General features: G+C 48.2%; 1 protein-coding gene across 3 annotated transcripts in view; it reads right to left on the bottom strand.

Annotated features, from left to right (window-relative positions):
- Positions 1-27,199, bottom strand: part of STAT1 (signal transducer and activator of transcription 1) — a 2,295,457-nt gene that overhangs the window by 1,374,896 nt on the left and 893,362 nt on the right. For all 3 annotated transcript variants that reach the window (XM_077275645.1, XM_077275646.1, XM_077275644.1), the window contains exon 15: positions 9,828-9,911. In XM_077275645.1, coding sequence (XP_077131760.1) covers positions 9,828-9,911 — 84 coding nt within the window. The remainder of the gene's footprint in view (positions 1-9,827; positions 9,912-27,199) is intronic.

The raw sequence follows: 27,199 nt of genomic DNA, 5'->3' as shown, positions 1-27,199 counted from the left end.
CTACTGAGCATCATTTCCTTCTCTTGAGGCATTTCCACTGAAGTTGGATCAGCCTGTAACATCATTTTCCACTTTGATTTTGAGTATCATTCCAAATCCAGACCTCCATGGGATATTCATTTTGATTTACATTGATTTACATTGATAATTTTTATGTTTTATTGTTCTCAACACATACCACTATGTAATGAAAAAAGATTTGCAACTGAAATATTTAATTCAGTGATATCTAGGATGTGGTATTGTAGTGTTCCCTTTATTTTTTTTGAGCAGTGTGCATATATATATATATATATATATATATATATATATATATATATATATATATATATATATATATATATATATATATATATATACATACATACATACACAAATCTCAGTGTCACCTATATATAACATATATACACATCAGTTGCAGTATTGCCTATATAATGTATATAGACTGCTGTATATACATTATTCAGGTGATACAGTGATTATATACAGCAGGATCACTTCTCTATTGTATACTTATATACAACAGTCTATATACATTATATAGGTGCAACTGCTGTATATACATAAAAAAAAACCTTTTCATCTTGGGACTCACTTAAAGTCCCTGAGATGGAGGATGAAACGCTGAGGCAGTCCACTGTCCAGTGTCGGCGGTGAAGAGGCGAGGATCCTGATGGAAGTGGTGAGTGTACTCTGACGCTGGTACAGGCAGTCCAGCGTCAGACACAGATGGGGGCACCCTCTGCGCACCGCGGTGGCAGACTTTTCAATTTTCTGCCTTGGCTGTTATGACCTGGTGGTTAAGGAGCAACATGGGACGAGCTCTGAGGAGATGGTATCTTTACTGACCGCAGTTCCTGAACCTAACACAACACTAGAAGTAGCCGTGGAATGTTCCTGTCACTCCCTAGACATCTCGTCACAGCCGGAGAACTAACTACCCCTAAAGATGGAAACAGGAAAGCTATCTTGCCTCAGAGAAAATCCCCAAAGGACAGACAGTGCCCCACAAATATGGACTGTGAGTGGAGAGGGAAATGACATACACAGAATGAAACCAGGATTTAGCAAAGGAGGCCACTTCTAACTATATAGACAGAATAGGAAAGGATACTGTGCGGTCAGTATTAAAAGCTAGAAAAAGCCATCACAGAGTTTACAAAAGATCTCCACACCTGACTAACGGTGTGGAGGGCAAATCTGCTTCCCCAGAGCTTCCAGCTTAACTGAATATTGAATACTGACAAGCTGGACTAGAGCAAACATAAAATGAACTGAATGATTAAGTCCACAGCAAGAGGACAACAAATGAACAAGCAAGGACTTATCTTTGCTGAACAGGACCGACTATCAATTAAATACAAGGAGAGATCTGAATCCAACCAAGAAACATTGACAGCTGGCACTGGCTGAAGATCAGAGCCAGGCTAAATAGCAGAGCAGGAGAGACGATCAGTGGAAGCAGCTGCTAAGCTAAATCCAAGGAGCAGCAGTTCCACTTAAAACCACCGGAGGGAGCCCAAGGGCAGAATTCACAAAAGTGCGATTTACAACCACCGGAGGGAGCCCGAGAACGGAATTCACAACACTTGGCCCTGTCTGTGCACGCGGTCTCCAGCTTGCCCGCTCTGAGAAGGGCAGCAAACCGTGTGAACGCACGAACGAGGGCCACAGCTGTAGCCATACTCGTGAACTGACACAGGTCTCCACCACAAGATGGGCCGCCGACCCTGTAAATCACAGCTGCGGCCGCGGCCATTGTCAGCATGTGCAACTAGACAGCACATACACATAGGTTCTTCACACAGAAGATTTAAAGGGCCAGCGGCCCACTTTGTGGTGGGGACCTGCCGGTCCATCGGTCATCTGCCCGACTCGACAGATGCTCAATCCGGGCCTGCGCCTCTCCATTAATAACCTCGGGGCTTGAAGTCACCTGACAACACAAAGGTGATATCAACCCCCCAACCATTATCCCACTTGCCACCACTACAGGGCATGTGGGAACAGAGAGGTTAAGTGCCAGAATTGGCACATCTTAGAAATGCTTTTTTTCAGGGGCAGCTGAGAGCTGATGTTTAAGCCTGGGGGCAGTATCCATAGCCCCTCCCTAGGCTATGAATTTTAACATCAGTCCCCAGCCGTCGGCTTTCCTTCTGCTGGTTAAGAAAATTATGTGGGTGCCAACACCATTTTTTTGCAGAAAAATAATCTTTGAATAATTAAATACATGTGCAGTAAGCTGCACACACACTGCACTAACTGTATATTTTACTGACATCTATATATTTATCTATTCTATGTGTATTAACTGTATGAAATCCATCAATTCTATCCTGTTGACTCCTGCTCTGATTTTACACTATGCATGTTGGGTGACATGTGACCAGGGGCTTCTTCCCTGTCCCTAATACTAGGGTGTGCCCTAGCTCGCCCTGCTCCCCAGGATACTTCAGATGACGAAGATGCTGGGGCCTCCACTCTTGCCTTATCTCCTGAGTTAGCCCTCCGTCTGTTCTCTTCCCCCACCCAGAGAAGCGGGTGCACTACTGAGCACCATAGTACACCAACTCTGCAAACAAGGCAGCATGGACAAGGGTCAACAAAAAACTTCAGGCATACAAAATATTCACTCACATGTAACAGAGGAATGCACCGGGGTGTGAAGGTAGGGGAATAAACAAAAACAGAGATGGATAAGGAATTACCACGCATACAAACCAAGCAAAAGTCACTAATAACTCCTTCAACTCTCCTTCTCATATGTACTCCTCTCCGACCGTTAGCCATGCAGCAAATGCTTGCTCTGACAAGGAAGAGTAACAGAGCCCAGATTATAAAGGGGAAGGGAGTGGCAAACTGAGCTCAGCTGTGAGCACAGGGATTTCCAACATGACCGAATAACCCCTGTTCTGCCTTTATACTGCGAAAAGCTGAAGAAAATGACAAATGGATGCCCGGATGGGTGCAAAATGACCTCCAAAACTTGGGGAAAAACTGCACCCCCCGGTCAGAAACAATATCGGTTGGGATCCCATGCAATCTAATTATTTCCCTGACAAAAACTTGCGCCAAGGATTTGGCGTTAAGTAAAGCTGGTAAAGCAATACAATTAAACATTTTACTAAATCTATCTACCACCACCAGAACTACAGTATTCCTCATCAATACGGATAGATCCATGATAAACTTGACCGACAAGTGAGTCCAAGGTCTGCTGGGAATCTCCAATGGTTGGAGAGCCCATGAAGGACGAGTATGAGAGGACTTAGAATGCGCGCATACACTGCAGGCGGCTACATACTCCCAGACATCCTGATGAGCATCTGGCCACCAAAAACGCAGAGCAAGCAGATCAGCAGTGGCTTAATTACCAGAGCGTCCAGCTAACACTGAATTGTGATGTTCACTAAGGACTCTAAGATGGAGATTTATTGGGACAAACAGTTTACCAAGTGGACAGGCAGGGGGGCGTCCCCCTGAGCGTCAACAACCTATCTTTCCAGATAGGAGCATATGAACACCATTACCACCCCTTTTTAAAAATAGGTATCCTTTCACACTTATCTCCTTCCCAGGAAAACAAAGAGATAAGGCATCTGCCTTAGGGTATGTGCACACGTTGCGGATTTCTTGCAGAAAATTCCTGAAGAAAACCGGAAATTTTCTGCAAGAAATCCGCATTTTTTTTTTTGCGTTTTTTTTCCGTTTTTTTCGCGTTTTTTTAGCATTCTGCAAGCGTAATTAGCTTGCAGAATGCTAAAGTTTTCCCTGCGATCTGTAGCATCGCTTGGAAAACTGACTGACAGGTTGGTCACACTTGTCAAACATAGCGTTTGACAAGTGTGACCAACTTTTTACTATAGATGCTGCCTATGCAGCATCTATAGTAAAAGATAGAATGTTTAAAAATAATAAAAAAAATAAAAAAATGCTTATACTCACCCAGACATCTCACCGGCGTCCGTTCCGTATAGCTGGTCTGTGCGCACAGGACCTCCTGTGACGTCACGGTCACGTGAGCGGTCACATGACCACTCACGACCAATCACAGGACAGTGACGTCATTCGGCGAGGTCCTTCAGCGCACACCAGGTACAGAAACCGAACGGCAGCGTGCGAGGAGGCGGCAAGACATCGAGGGTGAGTATAGGACTGTTTATTATTTTATTTCTTATTTTTTGACCACTTATATGGTGCCCAGTGCGTGGAGGAGAGTCTCCTCTCCTCCACCCTGGGTACCAACCGCATATAATCTGCTTACTTCCCGCATGGTGTGCACAGCCCCGTGCGGGAAGTAAGCAGATCAATGGACCCCTAGGTGTGCGGAATCCCTGCAATTCCGCATTTTTAATGAACATGTTGCTTTTTTTTCCGCTATGCGATTTTTTTCGCGGAAAAAATCGCAACATTTGCACCAAAAATGCGGAATACCCTGTAAATAATAGGAGGCTTATGTAAGCGTTTTTTTTTCGCGTTTTTATCACGTTTTTATAGCGAAAAAACGCGAAAAAAACGCTAACAATCCTGAACGTGTGCACATGGCCTTAAGGTACCTTCACACTAAATGACTTTGCAACGAGAATGACAACAATCCGTGACGTTGCAGCGTCCTGGATAGCGATATCGTTGTGTTTGACACGCAGCAGCGATCTGGATCCCGCTGTGATATCGCTGGTCATTGCTGAAAGTCCAGAACTTTATTTGGTCGTCAGATCGGCGTGTATCGTCGTGTTTGACAGCAAAAGAAACGATGCCAGCAATGTTTTACAATGGTAACCAGGGTAAATATCGGGTTACTAAGCGCAGGGCCACGCTTAGTAACCAGATATTTACCCTGGTTACCATTGTAAAAGTAAAAAAAAAACCACTAAAAAAACCACTATTTACTCACCCTCTGATGTCTGTCACGTCCCCCGGCGTCCGCACTGCTGCTCAGAGCTTCCTGCACTGAATGTGTCAGTGCCGGCCGTAAAGCAACAGTGACGTCACCGCTGTGCTTTAGGGCCGGCGCTTACACAGTGCAGGGAAGCTGAAGGCGAGGGACGTGACAGACACGGCAATGTAAGTATGTAGTGTTTGGTTTTTTTCACATTTACACTGGTAACCAGGGTAAACATCGGGTTACTAAGCGCGGCCCTGCGCTTAGTAACCCAATGTTTACCCTGGTTACCCGGGGACTTCGGCATCGTGCACCAATTCCAAAGCAATCAGTGCTCCAATCCAACGTTTAGTATTTATTCTCATAACTGCTCAAGTGTAGCGGTTACATTTTTGTGTCTTGTAAATTATACGGGACACACAGTATACACACTTTTGCTGTCCAGAAGTTATCCTGAGCGCAGGATCAAGGACAAAAAAACTGTATATCTTGGCTTGGGTGGACGCAGCCATAGTGAGAGACCTAATATAGTATGAATGATGATTGACAGCGTCAGCCAGGGAGGAGGGGGGGCCGGGGAGGATGTAGGAGGCCCGCGGTGGACGGGGAACCGAGCCACACAGGATGGGAGCGTCAGTGAGCCGGTGAGCCGCGGCGCCACGCATACAGCCAGAGCCAGGCCCGGGGGGGGAGATGAGCCACGCATACGGCGGGGCGAATATGAGCCATGCATACAGGGGGGGGGGGGGTTAATATGAGCCATGCATACAGGGGGGAGGTTAATATGAGCCATGCATACAGGGGGGGAGGTTAATATGAGCCATGCACACAGGGGGGGAGGTTAATATGAGCCATGCATACAGGGGGGGAGGTTAATATGAGCCATGCATACAGGGGGGGAGGTTAATATGAGCCATGCATACAGGGGGGGAGGTTAATATGAGCCATGCATACAGGGGGGAGGTTAATATGAGCCATGCATACAGAAGGGGGGGTGAATATGAGCCATGCATACAGGGGGGAGGTTAATATGAGCCATGCATACAGGGGGGAGGTTAATATGAGCCATGCATACGGGGGGAGGTTAATATGAGCCATGCATACAGGGGGGAGGTTAATATGAGCCATGCATACAGGGGGGGAGGTTAATATGAGCCATGCATACAGGGGGGGAGGTTAATATGAGCCATGCATACGGGGGGGAGGGGTGAATATGAGCCATGCATACAGGGGGGGTGAGGTTAATATGAGCCATGCATACAGGGGGGGTGAATATGAGCCATGCATACAGGGGGGGGGGGGTGAATATTAGCCATGCATACAGGGGGGGGGAGGTTAATATGAGCCATGCATACAGGGGGGAGGTTAATATGAGCCATGCATACAGAAGGGGGGTTAATATGAGCCATGCATACAGAAGGAGGGGGGTTAATATGAGCCATGCATACAGGGGGGGAGGTTAATATGAGCCATGCATACAGGGGGGAATATGAGCCATGCATACAGAAGGGGGGTTAATATGAGCCATGCATACAGAAGGGGGGTTAATATGAGCCATGCATACAGAAGGGGGGTTACTATGAGCCATGCATACAGAAGGGGGGTTAATATGAGCCATGCATGGGGGGGGGTGAATATGAGCCATGCATACAGGGAGGTGAATATGAGCCATGCATACAGGAGGGGGGGTGTCAATATACAGTATGGAGAACTGTGTGTGGCCGTTATACAGGATGGAGCATCATGTGTGGCCGTTATACAGGATGGAGCATCATGTGTGGCCGTTATACAGGATGGAGCATCATGTGTGGCCATTATACAGTATTGAGCATCATGTGGCCGTTATACAGTATGGAGCATCATGTGTGGCCAATGGCCATTATACAGTATGGAGCATCATGTGCGGTCTTTATACAGGATGGAGCATCATGTGTGGCCATTATACAGTATGGAGCATCATGTGTGGCCATTATACAGTATGGAGCATCATGTCTGGCCATTATACAGTATGGAGCACTGTGGCCATATTTTTTTTTTTATATAATTATTGTATATAAAACAGTGTGATCAGCAGTGCTAAATGGGTGTGGTTGGAACGTGGATATGGGTGTGACTAGTTATGAAATGGGTGTGGTCAGAGGTGTGGCCTAAAATTTGCCACGGCACACTATGTGCGCCGCAAACTTTGTACACCCTTCCCTTCTTTAAAAGTTGGGAGGTATGGCACCGCATTTTCCAGATCATGGCAAGTGCCACACATCCCATAGGGAATTAATGAGGCCGAACGCAGTGTTGCTGTAAGTGATCCGTTACGCGGCACATGCAGAAAAACTGCCCGATCTGCTGCAAAAGGCGACTTTCACATCAGCGATTATTGCCAAAAGTCACTGCCGATAGTGTCATACTCACCAAAGGGGGAGGCAGCGCTAAAAGTGCCTGGGGGAGGCAGCGCTAAAAGTGCCTAGGGCAGCCGAAATTCTAAATACGGCCCTGCCTGGGAGACATGATTACTACACCAGGTGTATTAGGGTGCTTCAAAACAACAGTGCGCAGATCTGCTACCTCCAGACTGAGCTGCTGCAGTTGCCCTGTCAGAGCAGTACTAGCATCCATAAAGGATCCAAAAAATGGTTACAGTCAGAGCTAATGATACAATTCAGCTGTAGGGCTCAGTCCCTGTCCCTAACACTAGGGGGCGCCTTAGCTCACCCTATTCCCTGGGATACTTCTGAAGGTGAACATGCTGGGGTCTCCACCCTTGCTTTATCTCCAAAATCAGCTGTGCGCGTGTTCTCTTCCCCCACCTAGGGAAGAGGGGTGCTGCCATGCACTGCAGAGCAACGAGAACAAGGGTAACTAAAAAATGAAGCATACAAATATTCATTCACATACAAGAGAGGAATGCACCAGGAAGTGGAGGATGGGGGTTAACCAAAGTAATTATCACACTTACAAACCCATGCAACAGTCACAGATAACTTCTCCAAACTCCTTCTCATATAAACACCACTCCTGAAAGCCATGCAGCATAAGCTAGCTCTGACATGGGTTTCAATCAGGACCCGCATTGTATATGGGATAGGAGTGGCTAAAAAACACAGCTGAGAGCTCAGACTCCCACAGCTCCCAACATGGCCAATTAACCCCTGTTCTGCCAAAATAAACTAACAAAATTTAAAACGAAGGTGAAGTGCTTCTTTTCAGCTTAGGGGTAGGAGCAATCAGATATTGTGGTCTTCTGGCTCCTCTCAGTTGCGGTAACCCTGTGACATGATGGCTATGTATGTGATATGGTGCTCGATGGGAACTGTGGAGCAGAAGTAGAGTTTTTCCCAGAATGGGAGGTGGGACTGTGGAAGGTTCGAGGGGTGGGGCGGAGCTGGGGTACAGCCTTGGCGGAGTCTCAATTTTGGCAGTCTGGGGCCCTGAAATTCATGTTGGCAGCCCTGGCATGCAGGAGAATAGTTACCATATGAATTTGCTCTAGGAACGCCCAGGGGGCATTTCACTCTCATATTGACACTGAGACCAAATAGATAATAATCTCTATAGGATTCACTGCTATCTAAAAACACATGAAAAAATGCTACAAAAAATCAGTAAATATGCAGCAAATCTGCATTCATTTTTAGATGTGTGTTTTTATAGCATTTTTAACTTATTAGAAGTCAATGGGTGAAAAAATGCTGAAAGAATTGAGAAGCTGCAGATTTAAATCTGCGCAAAATCTGCAAGTCACAAATTTGCAACATGTGCATGAGACTTCATGATTTTCATTCACTTTGCTGGCAGGTTTCCAGGTGTACAACTAAAGGTACCTTCACACTAAACGATATCGCTAGCGATCCGTGACGTTGCAGCGTCCTGGCTAGCGATATAGTTTAGTTTGACACGCAGCAGCGATCAGGATCCTGCTGTGATATCGCTGGTCGTTCAACAAAGTTCAGAACTTTATTTGGTCGTCAGACCGGCGTGTATCGTCGTGTCTGACACCAAAAGCAACAATACCAGCGATGTTTTACACTGGTAACCAGGGTAAACATCGGGTTACTAAGCGCAGGGCCGCGCTTAGTAACCCGATGTTTACCCTGGTTACCAGCGTAAAATGTAAAAAAAACAAACAGTACATACTCACCTTCGCGTCCCCCGGCGTCCGCTTCCCACACTGACTGAGCGCCGCAAAGTGAAAGTGAAAGTACAGCACAGCGGTGACGTCACCGCTCTGCTGTTAGGGCCGGCGCTGAGTCAGTGCAGGAAGCGGACGCCGGGGGACGCAAATGTAACTATGTACTGTTTTTTTTTTTTTTTTACATTTTACTTTGGTAACCAGGGTAAACATCGGGTTACTAAGCGCGGCCCTGCGCTTAGTAACCCAATGTTTACCCTGGTTACCCAGGGACCTCGGCATCGTTGGTCGCTGGAGAGCGGTCTGTGTGACAGCTCTCCAGCGATCAAACAGCGACGCTGCAGCGATCGGCATCGTTGTCGCTATCGCTGCAGCGTCGCTTAATGTGAAGGTACCTTAATAGTAAATAAGAAAACACTTGATGTGAATAGGGCATAAGATAAAAACAGAAGTGGAACTAATTACAGTGTCAACATTTTCTATGGATAGTTTGTTCTGGTAAAAAGACCTGCAATCGGGCTGGGACACGAGGAATAATTGGACAGATATTTATTTGTATTAGGTTTGTGTGAAATTGGCTAATGAGAAAACAACCAAAAAAATTGGTGTATATATTTACTCTAATTCATTTATTTTTCACACAAAACAAACTAAAATTTAGCTGTTGTAGTTTTCAAATATAAAATATCACTTTAAAACATTCAAACTCATATTCAGTGTCATATTTATTCTAATAAATATTGTATTCTCGTCAAGATCAGTATGTGGACTGTATATTTCGCGCTTTCTAGGCTAGCTATAATTTTATAGATACTGTACCTCCAAATCCACAACCAAACCAGGCTGACAAAGCTGTGTCTCAAAACTCAAAGAATGAAGTTCTTCAGTGACAATAAGTGGTCCCTAAAAAGAAAAGAAAGAAAAGAAGCATTAGACTTGTATTGCAGTTCACTCCATTCACTTGCTAAAACACCAGAAGAAAAACATTTTAAGGCCCAGAAGAAAAACATTTTAAGGCATGGATGCTTATAATATAAAAAATAGGGTATATTGACCTACCAGTGGATCCAGCAGGGGTCTATGAAGGCTCAGTAAACAATGATTTCTCTATTTGTAAGTCACAAGACTGCTGAAACCTGTGATGGACTGCAGTGGTCAGGTGACTAGAGCAGCACCTAATCGAAGAAGCATTTGTAGAGGCAGTTTTCTAGTCACCTGACAGGTTTCAGCAGTTTGTGACTTCCAATGGGAGCAAACATCACTTTTTGAGTCACCACCAATCTCCAGATCAGCCTCCACTGGATGCACAAGATTGTTGGTAGGCGAGTATGACTCAATTTTTTATTTTAAATGTATCTGCAGCGCCCCAGAGTCCTGGTCGTTGCAGTACTGTGGCTCCGCCGCTAAGGGGGCCTATGGTACGTCTGATGGCACTGAAGGAGTTCATCTGACCAGGTATCACATACACCAATACATTTCACAGTCGGGCCTCCAGGGGGAGCTAAGGGTGCTATTTATTAGGCCACTCCTCACCGTGTGGGTAAACTGGGGGTCAGGCAGGAAGTTAGTTCAGAAAGCTGACTGGGTTGGAACCAGGCAACACCTTGTGGCAGAGGGTGTTGTGGGGGAAGATTCGGTAGGGTCCCTGTCAGGTTTGGGACCCTGACAGAGGCCTGGCAACGAGAAAGAACGTCACGGGACCGTGCCTGCTCAGCATAGCGGTGGTGCCCTAAGAAAGGATCAGAAGCTAGATATATTGTGCTGAGTGAGAAACAAGATCAAAGCGAGAAGGAGAATACCAGTAGGAGTCGTGCTGTAAGACCGAGGCAACATCCTACTGAGGCGCACAACCGGCGGCCGGAACGCCGAGGAAGTATTTCTATATATAGCTTCAGGCAATACTTCAAACCAACGGCAGGACAGTCAGTCATAGGCGGGCTGTCTCACCTAAATCACCTAAGAAGACATAGGGGGCAACCTGTGGAGAGGGGCGACTCTAGGGTCCCAGAAGAGCTCTGAGCCTACCCGTCATACGGGTGCGTCCCAACCATAACACCGGGAGGGACGGATTAGCAGAACATCATCTAATCGAGTTGTGAGGGAACACGAGAAACAGACACAACAGTTGTGGGGACTATCCCGTAAGCACAGCAGGGGAGGACCACAACACATAGCGCTAGCAGGAAGGCACAGATTTCCACCTGCAAAGAGAACTCTGAAGGTGTAATTGGACCGGCCGGACTTGCGCAGCCTGGTGAGCCGTATTCCGGACTGAGGACCCAGAGACCTTCAGTAAAGAGGTAAAGAGACTGCAACCTGGTGTCCTCGTTATTTACTGCACCGCACCACCACCACTATCCACATCTATTACTGTACGCCCCTCAGCAGGGTCACAGACCGGGTCTAGCCACCGTGACAACCCCAGAGCAGAGACTCAGAGGCCCGGTACCGGGTACCCCTCGGCCCTGCGGCAGTGGGGGCGCTACAACTTGGCGTCACAAACAGGATCTACTTAAGCCTGAAGAATCAGGTCATGTGTGCCTTGGAACTGTGATTTACTGTGCTTGGACTGTACTTTATTGCAAAGACTGTGGATTGCCACTTGCCGCCAAAAGTCCCCGCCAAAACCGCCGCCATTACAGCGCAGGAGAAGAAGAGGGGCGTGGAGTGGGCGTAGGCAAGCTGGAGAGTGCGAACGACGATGGCCGCCCAGTCTAAATATTTCTGTGTCCTGAGGACGTGTCCATCAACAGCCGAGGTCCGCCTCCTGATCCTGTTTGGAGGGTGGAGACCATGGAGACGGGGCCGCCCACGAAAGAGACCGCGGGAAGAAGACGCTGGGGAGGAGATAAAGATGGCGACGCAGGGAGCAGCGCGTGGGGATGACCCGACTCGGCATGAAGCCGCATCACCGGACACAGCCTCGGAGATGCCATCGTTGCGGGGACTGGCCCTCACGGAACCACCGATGGGTCGACCTAACTGGCAAATGTCCGAGGAGTGTGTGGCCGCAGCCGAGGCCCGACAGATAGCACGCTGCTTGGAGGCTGATGCCCGCGTGCTCGCTCGGCTGGGCCAGCCCACGGAGGTCCGCCTGTCTCCGGTGTCCCCTGCTCCTCCCAACCCGGCCGCGGCTGAAGGTACGCTGCAGACACAGGGCATGAGAATCCTGCCGGAGGATGAACACCTGCGGCGCTTGATGATGGCGTGGCGGAGCCGGCCCCAGCCTGCAGCCCAGATTGACCTGACCAGCGAGGAAGAAACCCCACCGTCACACTGGGGTGTAGTGGTGTCCTTTAACTCCCGACACGGAAGGAGAGTTATACAGGAGATTGGGGAGCCGCTACAGGTCCGTGTAGACCGGGAGGAAGTGGAGCCCTGCAGAGGAAGGTTCGCTCGCGACCTGGAGCCAGGTGATGCTGTGACCTACACCAGGTGGAGGAGAGAAACAGGTGAAGCTGGCTGGATAGCTCGGGGCGTCCAGCGGTGCGTCGCACTCCAGGCCGCTGCCGGAACATCAGAAGACAAACCTCCTGCCGAAAAGGCGATGGAACCTGTCCCTGCGGAGCAGCGGGGAACCCGGACCCACCACGTACCTTGGGGGCGTGCCGGTCCATTAGTGAGAAGGGCGTCACGGCGAGGGATCCTGTCATTGCTGGGGCAGGAACCGCTCCTTGGATCGGCAGCGCGACCCGTTGGTCTGGTGAGGCCCGGAAGGAAACCACCTTCTGCACCACAAGAGTAAGATCTTAAATCTCTGAATATGTAAATAGTTCTTCAAACTGTTTGTTTTCTGCTACTTTGCTGCTAAAACCCATCTAGGGTTACTCTTAAAGGGATCCCTTTGTTGACCCGGGATCCCTATTGTTTTTGTTTGTTTTCTACGTTTACACAAGTTATCCAGAACTGCTGAATCATGAACAATGCATGATACAAACTTCTTGTATATAGTTTGCACCTTCTTAAAGGTGCTCTCTACTGGTTTTATGTAAAAGACGGACTCTTTGCGAAGATACGGTTCTTGGAACTTGTACTGGAGTCCTTGCTGCATATGGACTTGCAGCTTGAAAAGTGCACTACCTCATAGAGACTTGGTCCCCTCTTAACCCCTTCATGACCCAGCCTATTTTGCCCTTAATGACCTTGCCGTTTTTTGAAATTCTGACCAGTGTCCCTTTATGAGGTAATAACTCAGGAACGCTTCAACGGATCCTAGCGATTCTGAGATTGTTTTTTCGTGACATATTGGGCTTCATGTTATTGGTAAATTTAGGTCGATAATTTTTGCGTTTATTTGTGAAAAAAATGCAAATTTGGCGAAAATTTTGAAAATTTCGCAATTTTCACATTTTGAATTTTTATTCTGTTAAACCAGAGAGTTATGTGACACAAAATAGTTAATAAATAACATTTCCCACATGTCTACTTTATATCAGCACAATTTTGGAAACAAATTTTTTTTTTGCTAGGAAGTTATAAGGGTTAAAATTTGACCAACGATTTCTCATTTTTACAACAAAATTTACAAAACCATTTTTTTAGGGACCACCTCACATTTGAAGTCACTTTGAGGGTTCTATATGGCTGAAAATACCCAAAAGTGACACCATTCTAAAAACTGCACCCCTCAAGGTGCTCAAAACCACATTCAAGTAGTTTATTAACCCTTCAGTTGTTTCACAGCAACAGAAGCAACATGGAAGGAAAAAATGAACATTTAACTTTTTAGTCACAAAAATGATCTTTTAGCAACATTTTTTTTATTTTCCCAAGGGTAAAAGGAGAAACTGGAACCCAAAAGTTGTTGGCCAATTTGTCCTGAGTACGCTGAATCCTCATATGTGGGGGGGAACCACTGTTTGGGGGCACGGCAGGGCTCGGAAGGGAAGGAGCGCCATTTGACTTTTTGAATGGAAAATTAGCTCCAATCTTTAGCGGACACCATGTCGCGTTTGGAGAGCCCCTGTGTGCCTAAACATTGGAGCTCCCCCACAAGTGACCCCATTTTGGAAACTAGACCACCCAAGGAAGTTATCTAGATGGATATTGAGCACTTTGAACCCCAAGATGCTTCACAAATTGATCCATAAGAATGAAAAAGTACTTTTTTTTCACAAAAATTTTATTTTAGCCTCAATTTTTTTCATTTTTACATGGGCATCAGGATAAAATGGATGCTAAAATTTGTTGGGCAATTTCTCCTGAGTACACCGATACCTCGCATGTGGGGGTAAACCACTGTTTGGGCGCACGGCAAGGCTCGGAAGGGAAGGAGCGCCATTTCACTTTTTGAATGGAAAATTAGCTCCAATCTTTAGCGGACACCATGTTGCGTTTGGAGAGCCCCTGTGTGCCTAAACATTGGAGCTCCCCCACATGTGACCCCATTTTGGAAACTAGACCACCCAAGGAAGTTTTCTAGCTGCATATTGAGCACTTTGAACCCCAAGGGGCTTCACAAATTGATCCATAAGAATGAAAAAGTACTTTTTTTTCACAAAAAATTTATTTTAGCCTCAATTTTTTTCATTTTTACATGGGCATCAGGATAAAATGGATGCTAAAATTTGTTGGCCAATTTCTCCTGAGTACACCGATACCTCGCATGTGGGGGTAAACCACTGTTTGGGCGCACGGCAAGGCTCGAAAGGGAAGGAGCGCCATTTGACTTTTTGAATGGAAAATTAGCTCCAATCTTTAGCGGACACCATGTCGCGTTTGGAGAGCCCCTGTGTGCCTAAACATTGGAGCTCCCCCACATGTGACCCCATTTTGGAAACTAGACCACCCAAGGAAGTTATCTAGCTGCATATTGAGCACTTTGAACCCCAAGGTGCTTCACAAATTGATCCATAAGAATGAAAAAGTACTTTTTTTTCACAAAAATTTTATTTTAGCCTCAATTTTTTTCATTTTTACATGGGCATCAGGATAAAATGGATGCTAAAATTTGTTGGGCAATTTCTCCTGAGTACACTGATACCTCGCATGTGGGGGTAAACCACTGTTTGGGCGCACGGCAAGGCTCGGAAGGGAAGGAGCGCCATTTCACTTTTTGAATGGAAAATTAGCTCCAATCTTTAGCGGACACCATGTCGCGTTTGGAGAGCCCCTGTGTGCCTAAACATTGGAGCTCCCCCACATGTGACCCCATTTTGGAAACTAGACCACCCAAGGAAGTTATCTAGCTGCATATTGAGCACTTTGAACCCCAAGGTGCTTCACAAATTGATCCATAAGAATGAAAAAGTACTTTTTTTTCACAAAAAATTTATTTTAGCCTCAATTTTTTTCATTTTTACATGGGCATCAGGATAAAATGGATGCTAAAATTTGTTGGGCAATTTCTCCTGAGTACACCGATACCTCGCATGTGGGGGTAAACCACTGTTTGGGCGCACGGCAAGGCTCGGAAGGGAAGGAGCGCCATTTCACTTTTTGAATGGAAAATTAGCTCCAATCATTAGCGGACACCATGTTGCGTGTGGAAGGTATGTAGTGTATGTCAGGTTGGTGTGTGTGGTGTAGTATTCACCACACACACCAACCTGACATACACTATACCAAACTACACACCAACCTGACGTACACGCCATACACACCCACCTGACACACTTCGTCAGGTTGGGGTGTGTGGTGTAGTGTACGTCAGGTTGGTGTGTGGTGTAGTGTACGTCAGGTTGGTGTGTGTGGTGTAGCGTACACCATACACACACACCAACCTGACGTACACTATACCACACCAACCTGACGTACACTACGCCATACACACCAACCTGACGTACACTACGTCAGGTTGGGGTGTGTGGTGTAGTGTACATCAGGTTGGTGTGTGGTGTAGTGTACGTCAGGTTGGTGTGTGTGGTGTAGCGTACACCATACACACACACCAACCTGACGTACACTATACCACACCAACCTGACGTACACTATGCCATACACACCAACCTGACGTACACTACGTCAGGTTGGGGTGTGTGGTGTAGTGTACGTCAGGTTGGTGTGTGGTGTAGTGTACGTCAGGTTGGTGTGTGTGTGGTGTTGTGTATATCAGCCTGGTGTGGGTGAGTTCTGTAGTGGAATATCAGGATGTGGCTAGTCCACGGACGTGTGATGAATTCTGAAGCATTCATTCAAACACAGTCCAGGTTTGTCGGGACACGTTTCACATTGGAAACGAGTTTCCCTTCTTATCCCCCTTTTATAGCACGCCCGGCACCTTTTTTTTGCTCTCCCCTCACAGGGAAAATGTTGCCCTGGTACCACACGGGAACCTTGAGTTCCAGTGGTGCTGGGGCCCGCTCCTTCCTCGCCTCCAAACATCAGGGCCTTTATCACCACCTCCTGGAACTGAAGGAAGGTGTTGTTGGTCTGGCCTGCACATCGTGATAGCACGTATGCGTTATATAGTGCCATTTGTACGATGTGCACAGCCAGTTTTTTATACCACACCTTCGTTTTCCGCATGGCACTATAGGGCTGGAGGACTTGATCAGAAAGATCAACTCCCCCCATGTGTTTGTTGTACCCCAGGGCACAGTCCGGTTTGTGGACCTGTGCTGGGGTACCTCGAACGGTGGTGGCCGTGGTGCCGGGACCATGGATTGTGGTCAAGAAAAAGACGTCCCTTTTGTCTTTGAACTTGACCACAAGCATGTTGCCGCTAGATTGGGCCCGGCTCTCACCCTTTGGGAGAGCCTGCTCAATTAGCGACAAAGGGAGACCCCTCTTGTTTCTGCGCACAGTACCGCAAGCGACGGTAGCTCTGGCAGAGAGGGATTGAAAGAGTGGGATGCTTGTATAAAAGTTATCAACGTACAGATGGTAACCTTTATCAAGCAGTGGGTGAACCAAATCCCACACTATTTTCCCACTCACCCCCAGAGCGGGTGGACATTCTGGGGGCTGGATACTGCTGTCCTTTCCTTGATAAACTCTAAAGCTAAGCGTGTACCCTGAGGTACTCTCGCAGAGCTTATAGAGCTTAATCCCGTACCTTGCCCGTTTGCTGGGCAGGTACTGACGGAACTGAAGCCGCCCTTTGAAGTGGATGAGGGATTCATCCACACAAATTTCCCTTTGGGGATTGTACACTTCAGCAAACTTGTTGCTGAAGTGTTCGATGACAGGCCGAATTTTGAACAGTCTGTCAAAATTCGGGTCATCGCGGGGAAGGATGTCAGTGTTGTCCCTAAAATGAAGAAATTTATGAATCGCCTCAAAGCGTTTGCGAATCATAACCATGCCATATACTGGAGTTTGATATAAAATATCAGTACTCCAGTATTGGCGAATTTCTGGTTTCTTCACAATCCCCATGTGAAGGACCAGTCCCCAATATTTCATCATTTCTACGGAGTCAACGGGATTCCAAGTAGTAAATGATGAACTTGGGTTTTCGGCAAAAAATTGCAGGGCGTACAAATTTGTTTGCTCCACCATGAGACTGACAATTGACTCGGAGAAAAAGACTTTGAAAAAGTCTATTTCCCTGAGGTTGGCAGTCTCAAATTGGATTCCTGATTGGGGAATGAAATCAGGAATCTGTGGAGCAAAGTTTTGAGGGACGGGGGTCCAGGTGGGGGCACTAGTGCTAGGTTGGGCGTGACTAGCACTAGGTTGGGGGATACTCACCCTTGGCTGTGTGTCTTCTCCCCTGGGCTCCGGCTCTCCTCCGCTGGGCTCTGGGCGATTTCTCGTCCTGCGACATCTTGGGGGTGGCGAGTCCGTGTCACTGGAGGAGGAAGAGGGGGAGGAATACAGAAAAGTGGGGTCCTCACCCTCACTATCAGCTTCGGAGGCAAGAAAGGAATATGCCTCCTCAGCTGAGTACAGCCTTTGTGACTGGGACTGGGATGAGCGGGACATTGTGTGTGTGGTGTGTGTAAAATAAACTTTATTATAGTGTGAGTGTGTGTATGTGCGAGTGTTTGGTGAAACTTTCCACTGCAGGAGGGGGCTGTCAGGTGCGCGGGGGCTGTCAGGCGCGCGGGGGGCTGTCAGGCGCGCGGGGGGCTGTCAGGCGCGCGGGGGCTGTCAGGCGCGCGGGGGCAGAGGCGATGCAGCAGCAGATGGAATCGGCGGCAGCAGCAGCAGGGGGTGATCAGGGGGTGATCAGGGGGGAAGTGGGTGAACACCGGGGGACAGGAGGGGGCTGTCAGGCGTGGGGGGGCAGAGGCGATGCAGTAGCAGCAGCAGATGGAATCTGCGGCAGCAGCGGGGGGTGATCAGGGGGACGGGGGGTGATCAGGGGGACGGGAGGTGATCAGGGGGATGGGAGGTGATCAGGGGGTGATCAGGGGGGTAGGGGTGATCAGGGGAGGCAGGAGGGGGCTGACAGGCGCGGGGGGCAGAGGCGATGCAGTAGCAGCAGCAAAAGGAATCAGCGGCAGCAGCAGGGGTGATCAGGGGGACGGGGGGTGATCAGGGGGGCAGGGGGTGATTAGGGGGGCAGGGGGTGATTAGGGGGGCAGGGGGTGATCACTGGGGGATAGGAGGGGGCTGTCAGGTGGGGCAGAAGCGATGCAACAGCAGATGGAATCAGCGGCAGCAGCAGGGGGTGATCGGGGGTGATCAGGGGGGCAGGGGGTGATCAGGGGGGCAGGGGGTGATCAGGGGGGCAGGGGGTGATTAGGGGGGCAGGGGGTGAACACCGAGGGGCAGGAGGGGGCTGTCAGGCATGGGGGGGCTGAAGCAATGCAGCAGGAGCAGATGAAATCTGCGGCAGCAGCAGGGGGTGATCAGGGGGGCAGGGGGGTGATCAGGGGGGCGGGGGGGGCGTGATCAGGGGGGCGGGGGGTGATCAGGGGGGCAGGGGGTGATCACCGGGGCAGGGGGTGATCACCAGGGGGCAGGCGGGGGCTGTCAGGAGCTAGGGGAGCTGGGATGATGGAGCTGGCAGCAGCAGCAGGGGGGGGTTGAAAAGGGGGGCAGGGGGTAAGATCGGGGGGAGGGTGATCAGGGGAGCAGAGCGCAGAGGTAGATGGCAGAGAGGGGAGTACCTGGCGGTGGCAGCAGGAGCACAGGCGGCAGCGGCGGCGGCGGCAGGAACACAAGCGGTGGCGGCACACGCGGCAAGAGGAGCGGCAGCGGCGGCAATCGGCGGCGATCGGGGGGAGATATGAGTGGAGGGTCCTCGTTCTCCAGCTTCCAGCAACGGGATGAGTCTGGAGAACGAGGACAGAGCTATTTTACTCCGCCCCTCCAGGTCTGATTGGAGAGCTAGCGTCACAAGGACGCTAGCTCCAATCAGAGCTGGAGGGGGTTAAAAAAATGTCACCGGGAGCGATCGTACACCCGGGGGGGCAAAGCCACCCCCCCTGGGGTGAAGTACAGGTCCCCCTGCACCTGCGGGTACGGTGACATTTGAATGACCCCGGTCACCGGACCCGCAGGGAAGCATTCCCGCCATGACGCCACATAGGCGTCATAGGTCGGATTGGCACCGACTTTCATGACGCCTACGTGGCGTCAAAGGTCGGGAAGGGGTTAAAGGGGATGTTTACCTGTGCACTTACGAGTAGTATTGCCTTAAAACAGTAAAGTGATAATGATGCTTTAAAAGAAGAAGTAATAATGTTGATATGTGAAAGTTAAATGTAACCAATTAGTTGATTGTAGGAAATGTTCAATAATGTTAATAGCAGAATGAGGACAGGAAGTGAACCCGTAGGGGTTAGTGGTGAGTCCTCTTAGGAGCCAAATAGAGATGGCTCAGTGATCTCAAATTGAAAGAAAAATATGTTCTATACTGTGTATAGTAGTGGAAGGACAGTAGGCTCGGGCGGAAAGGAGCGGTCCTGTAATAGAAAGGAGAGGCAGTAGGTCTGGAGCGTTTAGGACAGGCGGTCCTGCAGACGTAAAGTAGGAGAATGTAGCACAGTTGCTTAAGCCTTATAATGTGTTATAAGAAGGTCTTTAGTGGATTCAGAGTGTACATCCTTAAAGGCAATGCTGAATTAATGTTTAAAAATTTTGCACTTAGTAGAATACCCGGTTGGGTAAGAAAAGTTATTTAAAAGTATTTAACCATGTTTGTAACGTTTAAGTGTCCTCACCTCCCATAAAGGGAAGCTCTGTTCAAATATGCTTATTGTTATTGCACTCACAAAGAATTGTATGTCTTTTTGCTGACATGTATTGTTGTTTTCTTCCCAGTCCAGGAGTACTGGATTTAACCGGGGGGAGTGCAGCGCCCCAGAGTCCTGGTCGTTGCAGTACTGTGGCTCCGCCGCTAAGGGGGGCTATGGTACGTCTGATGGCACTGAAGGAGTTCATCTGACCAGGTATCACATACACCAATATATTTCACAGTCGGGCCTCCAGGGGGAGCTAAGGGTGCTATTTATTAGGCCACTCCTCACCGTGTGGGTAAACTGGGGGTCAGGCAGGAAGTTAGTTCAGAAAGCTGACTGGGTTGGAACCAGGCAACACCTTGTGGCAGAGGGTGTTGTGGGGGAAGATTCGGTAGGGTCCCTGTCAGGTTTGGGACCCTGACAGAGGCCTGGCAACGAGAAAGAACGTCACGGGACCGTGCCTGCTCAGCATAGCGGTGGTGCCCTAAGAAAGGATCAGAAGCTAGATATATTGTGCTGAGTGAGAAACAAGATCAAAGCGAGAAGGAGAATACCAGTAGGAGTCGTGCTGTAAGACCGAGGCAACATCCTACTGAGGTGCACAACCGGCGGCCGGAACGCCGAGGAAGTATTTCTATATATAGCTTCAGGCAATACTTCAAACCAATGGCAGGACAGTCAGTCATAGGCGGGCTGTCTCACCTAAATCACCTAAGAAGACATAGGGGGCAACCTGTGGAGAGGGGCGACTCTAGGGTCCCGGAAGAGCTCCGAGCCTACCCGTCATACGGGTGCGTCCCAACCATAACACCGGGAGGGACGGATTAGCAGATCATCTAATCGAGTTGTGAGGGAACACGAGAAACAGACACAACAGTTGTGGGGACTATCCCGTAAGCACAGCAGGGGAGGACCACAACACATAGCGCTAGCAGGAAGGCACAGATTTCCACCTGCAAAGAGAACTCTGAAGGTGCCATTGGACCGGCCGGACTTGCACAGCCTGGTGAGCCATATTCCGGACTGAGGACCCAGAGACCTTCAGTAAAGAGGTAAAGAGACTGCAACCTGGTGTCCTCGTTATTTACTGCACCGCACCACCACCACTATCCACATCTATTACTGTACGCCCCTCAGCAGGGACACGGACCGGGTCTAGCCACCGTGACAACCCCAGAGCAGAGACTCAGAGGCCCGGTACCGGGTACCCCTCGGCCCTGCGGCAGTGGGGGCGCTACATATCCAAACCGAAAAAAAAGTTTTTATTTTGTTGGACAACCCCTTCATGAGAAACGTATAAAGAAATGTGTGTAGGCAGGAAACTTAAAACATTTTGCTTTAAACACAAACAGGGTGAATATTTCTCTACAGGGTGTGGGAAGAAGAAGGTGAGAAAAAAGGCAGACTACATTTCCAGTATGAAGACACCTAACACAACTATGGATGTGGGTGAAAAGTGTTCAGCACTCATAGAACAAAAATGTATGAAGGAGGAAAGCACCTCTGTTTAAAAAGTCTTGAAAATTTTATTTCACATTCAAAAGGAATAAAAACTTCACGTTAGCAGAGAACACTGACGTGTTTCTGGCACTGGTGTGCCCTTAGGCCTCTTTCACACTTGCGTCGGAACGGGTCCGTCGCTAAGCGGTCGGCGCGCTGTACCAACACATGTTGTGAAATTTGTGCAGAACGTGGGCAGCGGATGCATCCGCTGCCCATTCTGAAGTCCGGGGAGGAGGGGGCGGAGTTTTGGCCGCGCTGCGTGGTACAAAATGGCAGACACAACAGACAAAAAAACGTTCACTTGACCTTTTTTCGTGCAGACAGTCCGCCAAAACACGATGGATCCGTTGCACGATGGACGCGACGTGTGGCCATCTGTCGCTAATACAAGTCTATGGGAAAAAAACGCATCCTGCGAGCACATTTGCAGGATCCGTTTTTTCCCAAAACGACGGATTGTGACGGATGCCACACGACGCAAGTGTGAAAGAGGCCTTAGTCATAGAGTACATGGGTGACAAAGTGGAATGAAAATTGCATCGCACTCAGACCAGTGTTAATCTATGGGGCATCTCACATCACCGTAGTTTTTCTCAGGCGTATTCGATGTGCGTATAAAATCGCAGCATGCTGCGATTGTACGTATATAACGTCCGAGAATCACCAATGCAAGCCTATGGTTGTAAGAAACTCGGACACCACACGGACCATTCATAGTAACATAGTGACATAGTTTTTAAGGTTAAAGGAAGACTTTAAAGGGCCACTGTCACCCCCTCCAGCCGTTATAAACTAAAAGAGCCACCTTGTGCAGCAGTAATGCTGCATTCTAACAAGGTGGCTCTTTTAGTTTTTGGTTCAAGTATTCCCAAAATAAAGCATTTTGAAACTTAGCCAAATTACCTGTCTTTAGCCAGGGAGGCGGGTCCTCACTCCCCAGCTTGAACCGCTACTCTGCCGTCACTCAAATCTTCAGGGGCTTTCAGCGCCACCCCCTCCGTGCTTTTTTCTCTTCAAAACCGGCACCTGTGCTGTGTTTAAGCTCTGGCCGTGTGACGTCCCAGCCAGGCTTGCAGACTGCGCCTGTGCAGGCATTGCGGCCGCCCACCTTGGGAATCCCAGTCCCGCAGTGTGTTATGCATTATGCACAGTGCGGGGCTAGGATTCCTGGGCATGCGCACTGCATGTGTCAGCCTGTCACCCAGGTCCCCCGCCTTCCAGCGTCTGTATACTGTACTGTACTGTATACTGTATGAGGAGGCACAATCAGCTATCAGTATATTGTTAGAATGCAGCATTACTGCTGCACAAGGTGGCTCTTTTAGTTTATAACGGCAGAAGGGGGGTGACAGTGGCCCTTTAAGTCCATCTATTTCATCCCATATCCTAACATAACCTAACATGTCCATCTAGTTCAACCCATATCATAACGTCTAGCTTGCGACAAATAGGCACACATTTTCCACATTTCTGCCTATTGAGCCATTAAATTCAATGGAGAAAAGCAGTGAGAAATGTAAAGCCATACGCATGTCATATGGATGTCATACTGATGTCATACGGATGCATAGGTACTAGAAAATCCCATCATCACATTGCAAACACATTACACAAGGATGACCATACAGAGAACACTTGTGCAACTGTTGGCAGGGAGACTAGGACCGGTTTTCCATATGTTTAGTGTGACCCCAGCCTTACCCTTATGAAAATATGGAGCTAAAAAAGATTTATTTGGGCAAAATGTGATTTATTTTATTTCCAAGGCTCTACGCTATAAACTTCTGTGAACCACCTGTGGGTTCAAGATGCTCAATACACATCTACATACGTTCCATAAGGGTCTAGTTTCCAAAATGGTGTCACTTGCGGGGGGTTTACACTGTTTAAGCACATCAGGGGGTCGCTAAACACGACATGGCAGCCGCTAATTATTCCATCAAATTTTGGATTCCAAAAGTCAAATGGCACTCCTTCCCATCCAAGCCCTTCCATGCGCTCAAACAGTTGTTTTCCTCCACATATTGGGTATCGACGTACTCAGGAGAAACTGCACAACAAATTGTATGGCACATTTTCTCCTTTTACCCTTACGTAAATGCAAAATTTGGAGCTAAAATTATTTATTTTACATTCAAAAAGTCAAATGGCGCTCCTTCCCTTCCAAGCCCTGCTGTGTGCCCAAACAGTAGATTTTCCCCAACATATGCTTCTGGAGACATGCACTTGTAAATTAGGCGGGCTCTCATCACTACAGAAATGCCAGAGATGTAGACGCTATATGTTGTTTAGACACACTGGGGCTAAAAAGGGAGGGAGGCATTTGGATTTGGGAGCGTAGAATTTGCTAAATTTCTTTTGGAGGGTTAGGAGCCATGTCGCTTTTCCAGAGCCTTTGTACTGCCAGTTACGTGGCAGTTCCCTATATTTCCGTTAACAGATGACAGACCTGAGTGTGGAATTGCCTTTTTTGTGGATTGAGTTGAAACTTTTGTTAGGGACATTTTACATAATGTTTGGGATCACATTTATCCTATGCTCTATGCTGAGCACTTACATTGGGGATTCCATCAAAATCTCTGAGTCACGTGATTCAAATGAAACCCCCGAGGGATTAATTCACTCAAATGAGGCAGCAGAGTTACTGTGGACTCCATCTGGACTCTGTTCAGCTGCGTCCTTTTTGTCAGAAGTGCACAAAAATGTGGCCAACTGCACTTTTATGCACACCTAAAAAGTCCAGACGGCATCCACAGTACCTCCATCTGCCTCATTATAGGGAATCTTCCGCAGGGTGTTCTATCTGAATCATATATTTCAGAGATTTACATAGAAACACAAATGTAAGAGCTCAGCGCAAAGCACTGTTCCTCATGCGAGGTGATTTTCTGGCTTTGTTTTCTCATTTTGACTCTCATTGTTGTGGTCTACCTATGATGTCAATTACATGCCTCTCATCTTTTTAAATGGAATAACTTACACAATTGGTGGCTGACTAAATACTTTTTTTCCCCACTGTAAGTGATCAGGTGACTTTATTTTTCAGATCGGTGTGATTACAGCAATACCAGATTTATATTGGTTTGGCTGCAGTCACACACTAAAAAACTTTCTTTTTTTGCACAAACTAGTTTTTGAATCCCTATATTTTGAGAGCTATAATTTTTTGCATATTTTGACCGACAGAGTCATTTGATGGCTTTTTTTTTCCAGGACGAGTTGACATTATTTTTTATACCATTTTCAGGCACATTACATTTTTTAATCGCTTTCTATTTCATAACTTTTGCATCGCTTTATTCTGAGAGCTATAATTTTTTATTTTTCCATTTATGGAGCTGTATGACAGATTGCCTTTGCAAGACAGGATACATTTTTCAGCTGAGCCATATTTATTTATATTTGTCTTTTTGATCGCGCTTTACTCCACTTTTTGTTCGGCGGTATGACGATAAAGCATTTTGTTTTGCCTTGTTTATTTGTTAGGAGTCGAGTTTCCTCTGCTGCACAGGGGGAATCTCGATACGTGTCTGCAGCGGTCTCCCATTCTCCATCGGTCGCAGTGGAGCCTGCTCAGCGGAGACGTCGGTCCCAGCATCTCACTGAGTCTGATTCTGTGCAAAGGCTTATTGCTGCCTCTCCAGGCTCTGCTATTTTACCCTGCACTGATCTGCGGCGAACAGGCTTTTCTGGGACTATGTCCTGCTTTGCACACACTGAGCATGCCCAGGGAAAGATCAAGGGTCACATGTTCAGGTACTGCAGCCAAATCTATTGGTCTTTCTAGGAAGGTCCTGTAGGTACGCAGGCTCTGTAGCAGTCTCATTGGTCCTCTTTAGGAAGGTCTTGTACGTGCTGCAGCTATTTAAGGCTTGCATGGCCGCACGGCCATGCGCTAGTATCTTCTAAAGTTACATGCTTTGCGCCACTGTGGTCATATGCGAGAATGTGTTCAGGGACCCAGCTGAAATAAGCCCCTAGAATGCTGGCACCTCCGGCGAGGAGATTGTGTATGAGAGTATTCAGGGACCCGGCTGAAATAAGCCCCTAGAATGCTGGCACCTCCGGCGAGGAGTGTTGTGTGCATGCATGACCACTGACTGCTCTCTTCTGGGTAGTTAGCCTGTGTCTCTGTGAGAGTTAACAGGGCCCAGAGCTTTGCTTTGTCGGCCACTCTGTGAAGCTAACAGAGTTGGTTAATACCGCCATATTGTGCCGCCATTCACTTAGCGGCAGAATATTTCCTGTACGGTGGATCCCGGGTTGCGAACGCACCAATCACATCAATAAATATATTCGGTGCGTTCCGCAAACCCTAACAGTATACTAGCGCCAGGATCTGGCTAAGTAATGGCGGACGAACAGCGATTGCAGGGGTACATCCAGCTGCTGGACGGCCGGTTGGTGTCTCTTGAGCGTGCAACCTCGGCGGTGGATGTTATCGCAATTGCTGTTCAGGCTGCTAGTGTGGCTGCAGCAGCTTTACCCACTGCCACCTCTGTTCCGACCTTGTCCCACCTTCTGTTGCCTGAAAAATTCTCTGGGGATAGTAAGTCCAGTAGGGGATTCGTGAGCCAGTGCGGTATACATCTCGAGCTCCTGGCTGCACGTTATCCCACAGAGCGGGCAAAGGTGGAATTTGTAATTTCTCTCCTGTCGGACAGAGCTTTGGAGTGGGCTACGCCGCAGTGGGAGCACAACAATCATGTGGTGCAGAGTGTTCCTCGGTTTCTGGGCACTCTGATGCAGGTCTTCGTAGGACCTCAAGTCACCCATGATACGGCGCTCCAACTGCTGGCATTGACTCAGGGTTCGACCATGGTCAGCCAATTTGCCATTCTCTTCCGGACTTTAGCGTCTGAGTTGGAGTGGTCAGATAAAACCCTCATCCCAGTATTTTGGAGGGGGGCTGGCTGACCATGTGAAGGATGCTTTGGCCACTAGGGAGATTCCCGCTACACTGGAGGAGCTCATATCTATATCAACTCGCATAGACCTTCGTTTTCATGAGCGAAGGCTGGAGCGAGCCCAGTGTAAGCAGAGGTTTCGGCTGGCTCCCACCTTCGCCAGACCTTTGGAATCTCCGGTCCAGGCGCCCGAGTCACATGAGGCCATAGAGGGGTTGCGAGCGGGGTCTAAGTCCCAGGCCGCTCGTGCCCTTAAGGTCTGTCATGTTTGCCGGCAGTCCGGACATCTTGCCTCCAAGTGTCCGCAGTGGTCGAGGAAACGTCAGCGTCTAGTGGCAGTTGGAGGAGGTACATTAGACACGGCGACGTTTACCTCAAAATTGTCCTTCAAGGGGACAATTACCATAGGCCCATCCACTCTTATGGTAGAGCTTTGCATGGACTCTGGGGCGGAGGGTAATTTTATGTCATCCGCTTTCGCTCAGCGACACGCAATACCTCTGGTGATGCTCGCCAAGCCAATAACCATTCGAGTGGTAAATGGGTCGACACTACCTTCACAGATTACACACCAAACCATCCCTTTCACTCTTTATGTATCTCCATCACATCAGGAGATTATTTCTCTTTTGGTCCTTCCTGAGGGAGTTGATGAGGTCCTGTTGGGGATACCATGGCTTCGTTTTCATTCTCCTCATATAGAGTG

The sequence above is a fragment of the Ranitomeya variabilis genome, chromosome 7 (assembly GCF_051348905.1).
Source record: "Ranitomeya variabilis isolate aRanVar5 chromosome 7, aRanVar5.hap1, whole genome shotgun sequence".
Lineage (NCBI taxonomy): Eukaryota > Metazoa > Chordata > Amphibia > Anura > Dendrobatidae > Ranitomeya > Ranitomeya variabilis.
The sequence above is the reverse complement of the archived record's forward strand: the minus strand, read 5'-3'. Positions and strand labels throughout refer to the sequence as shown.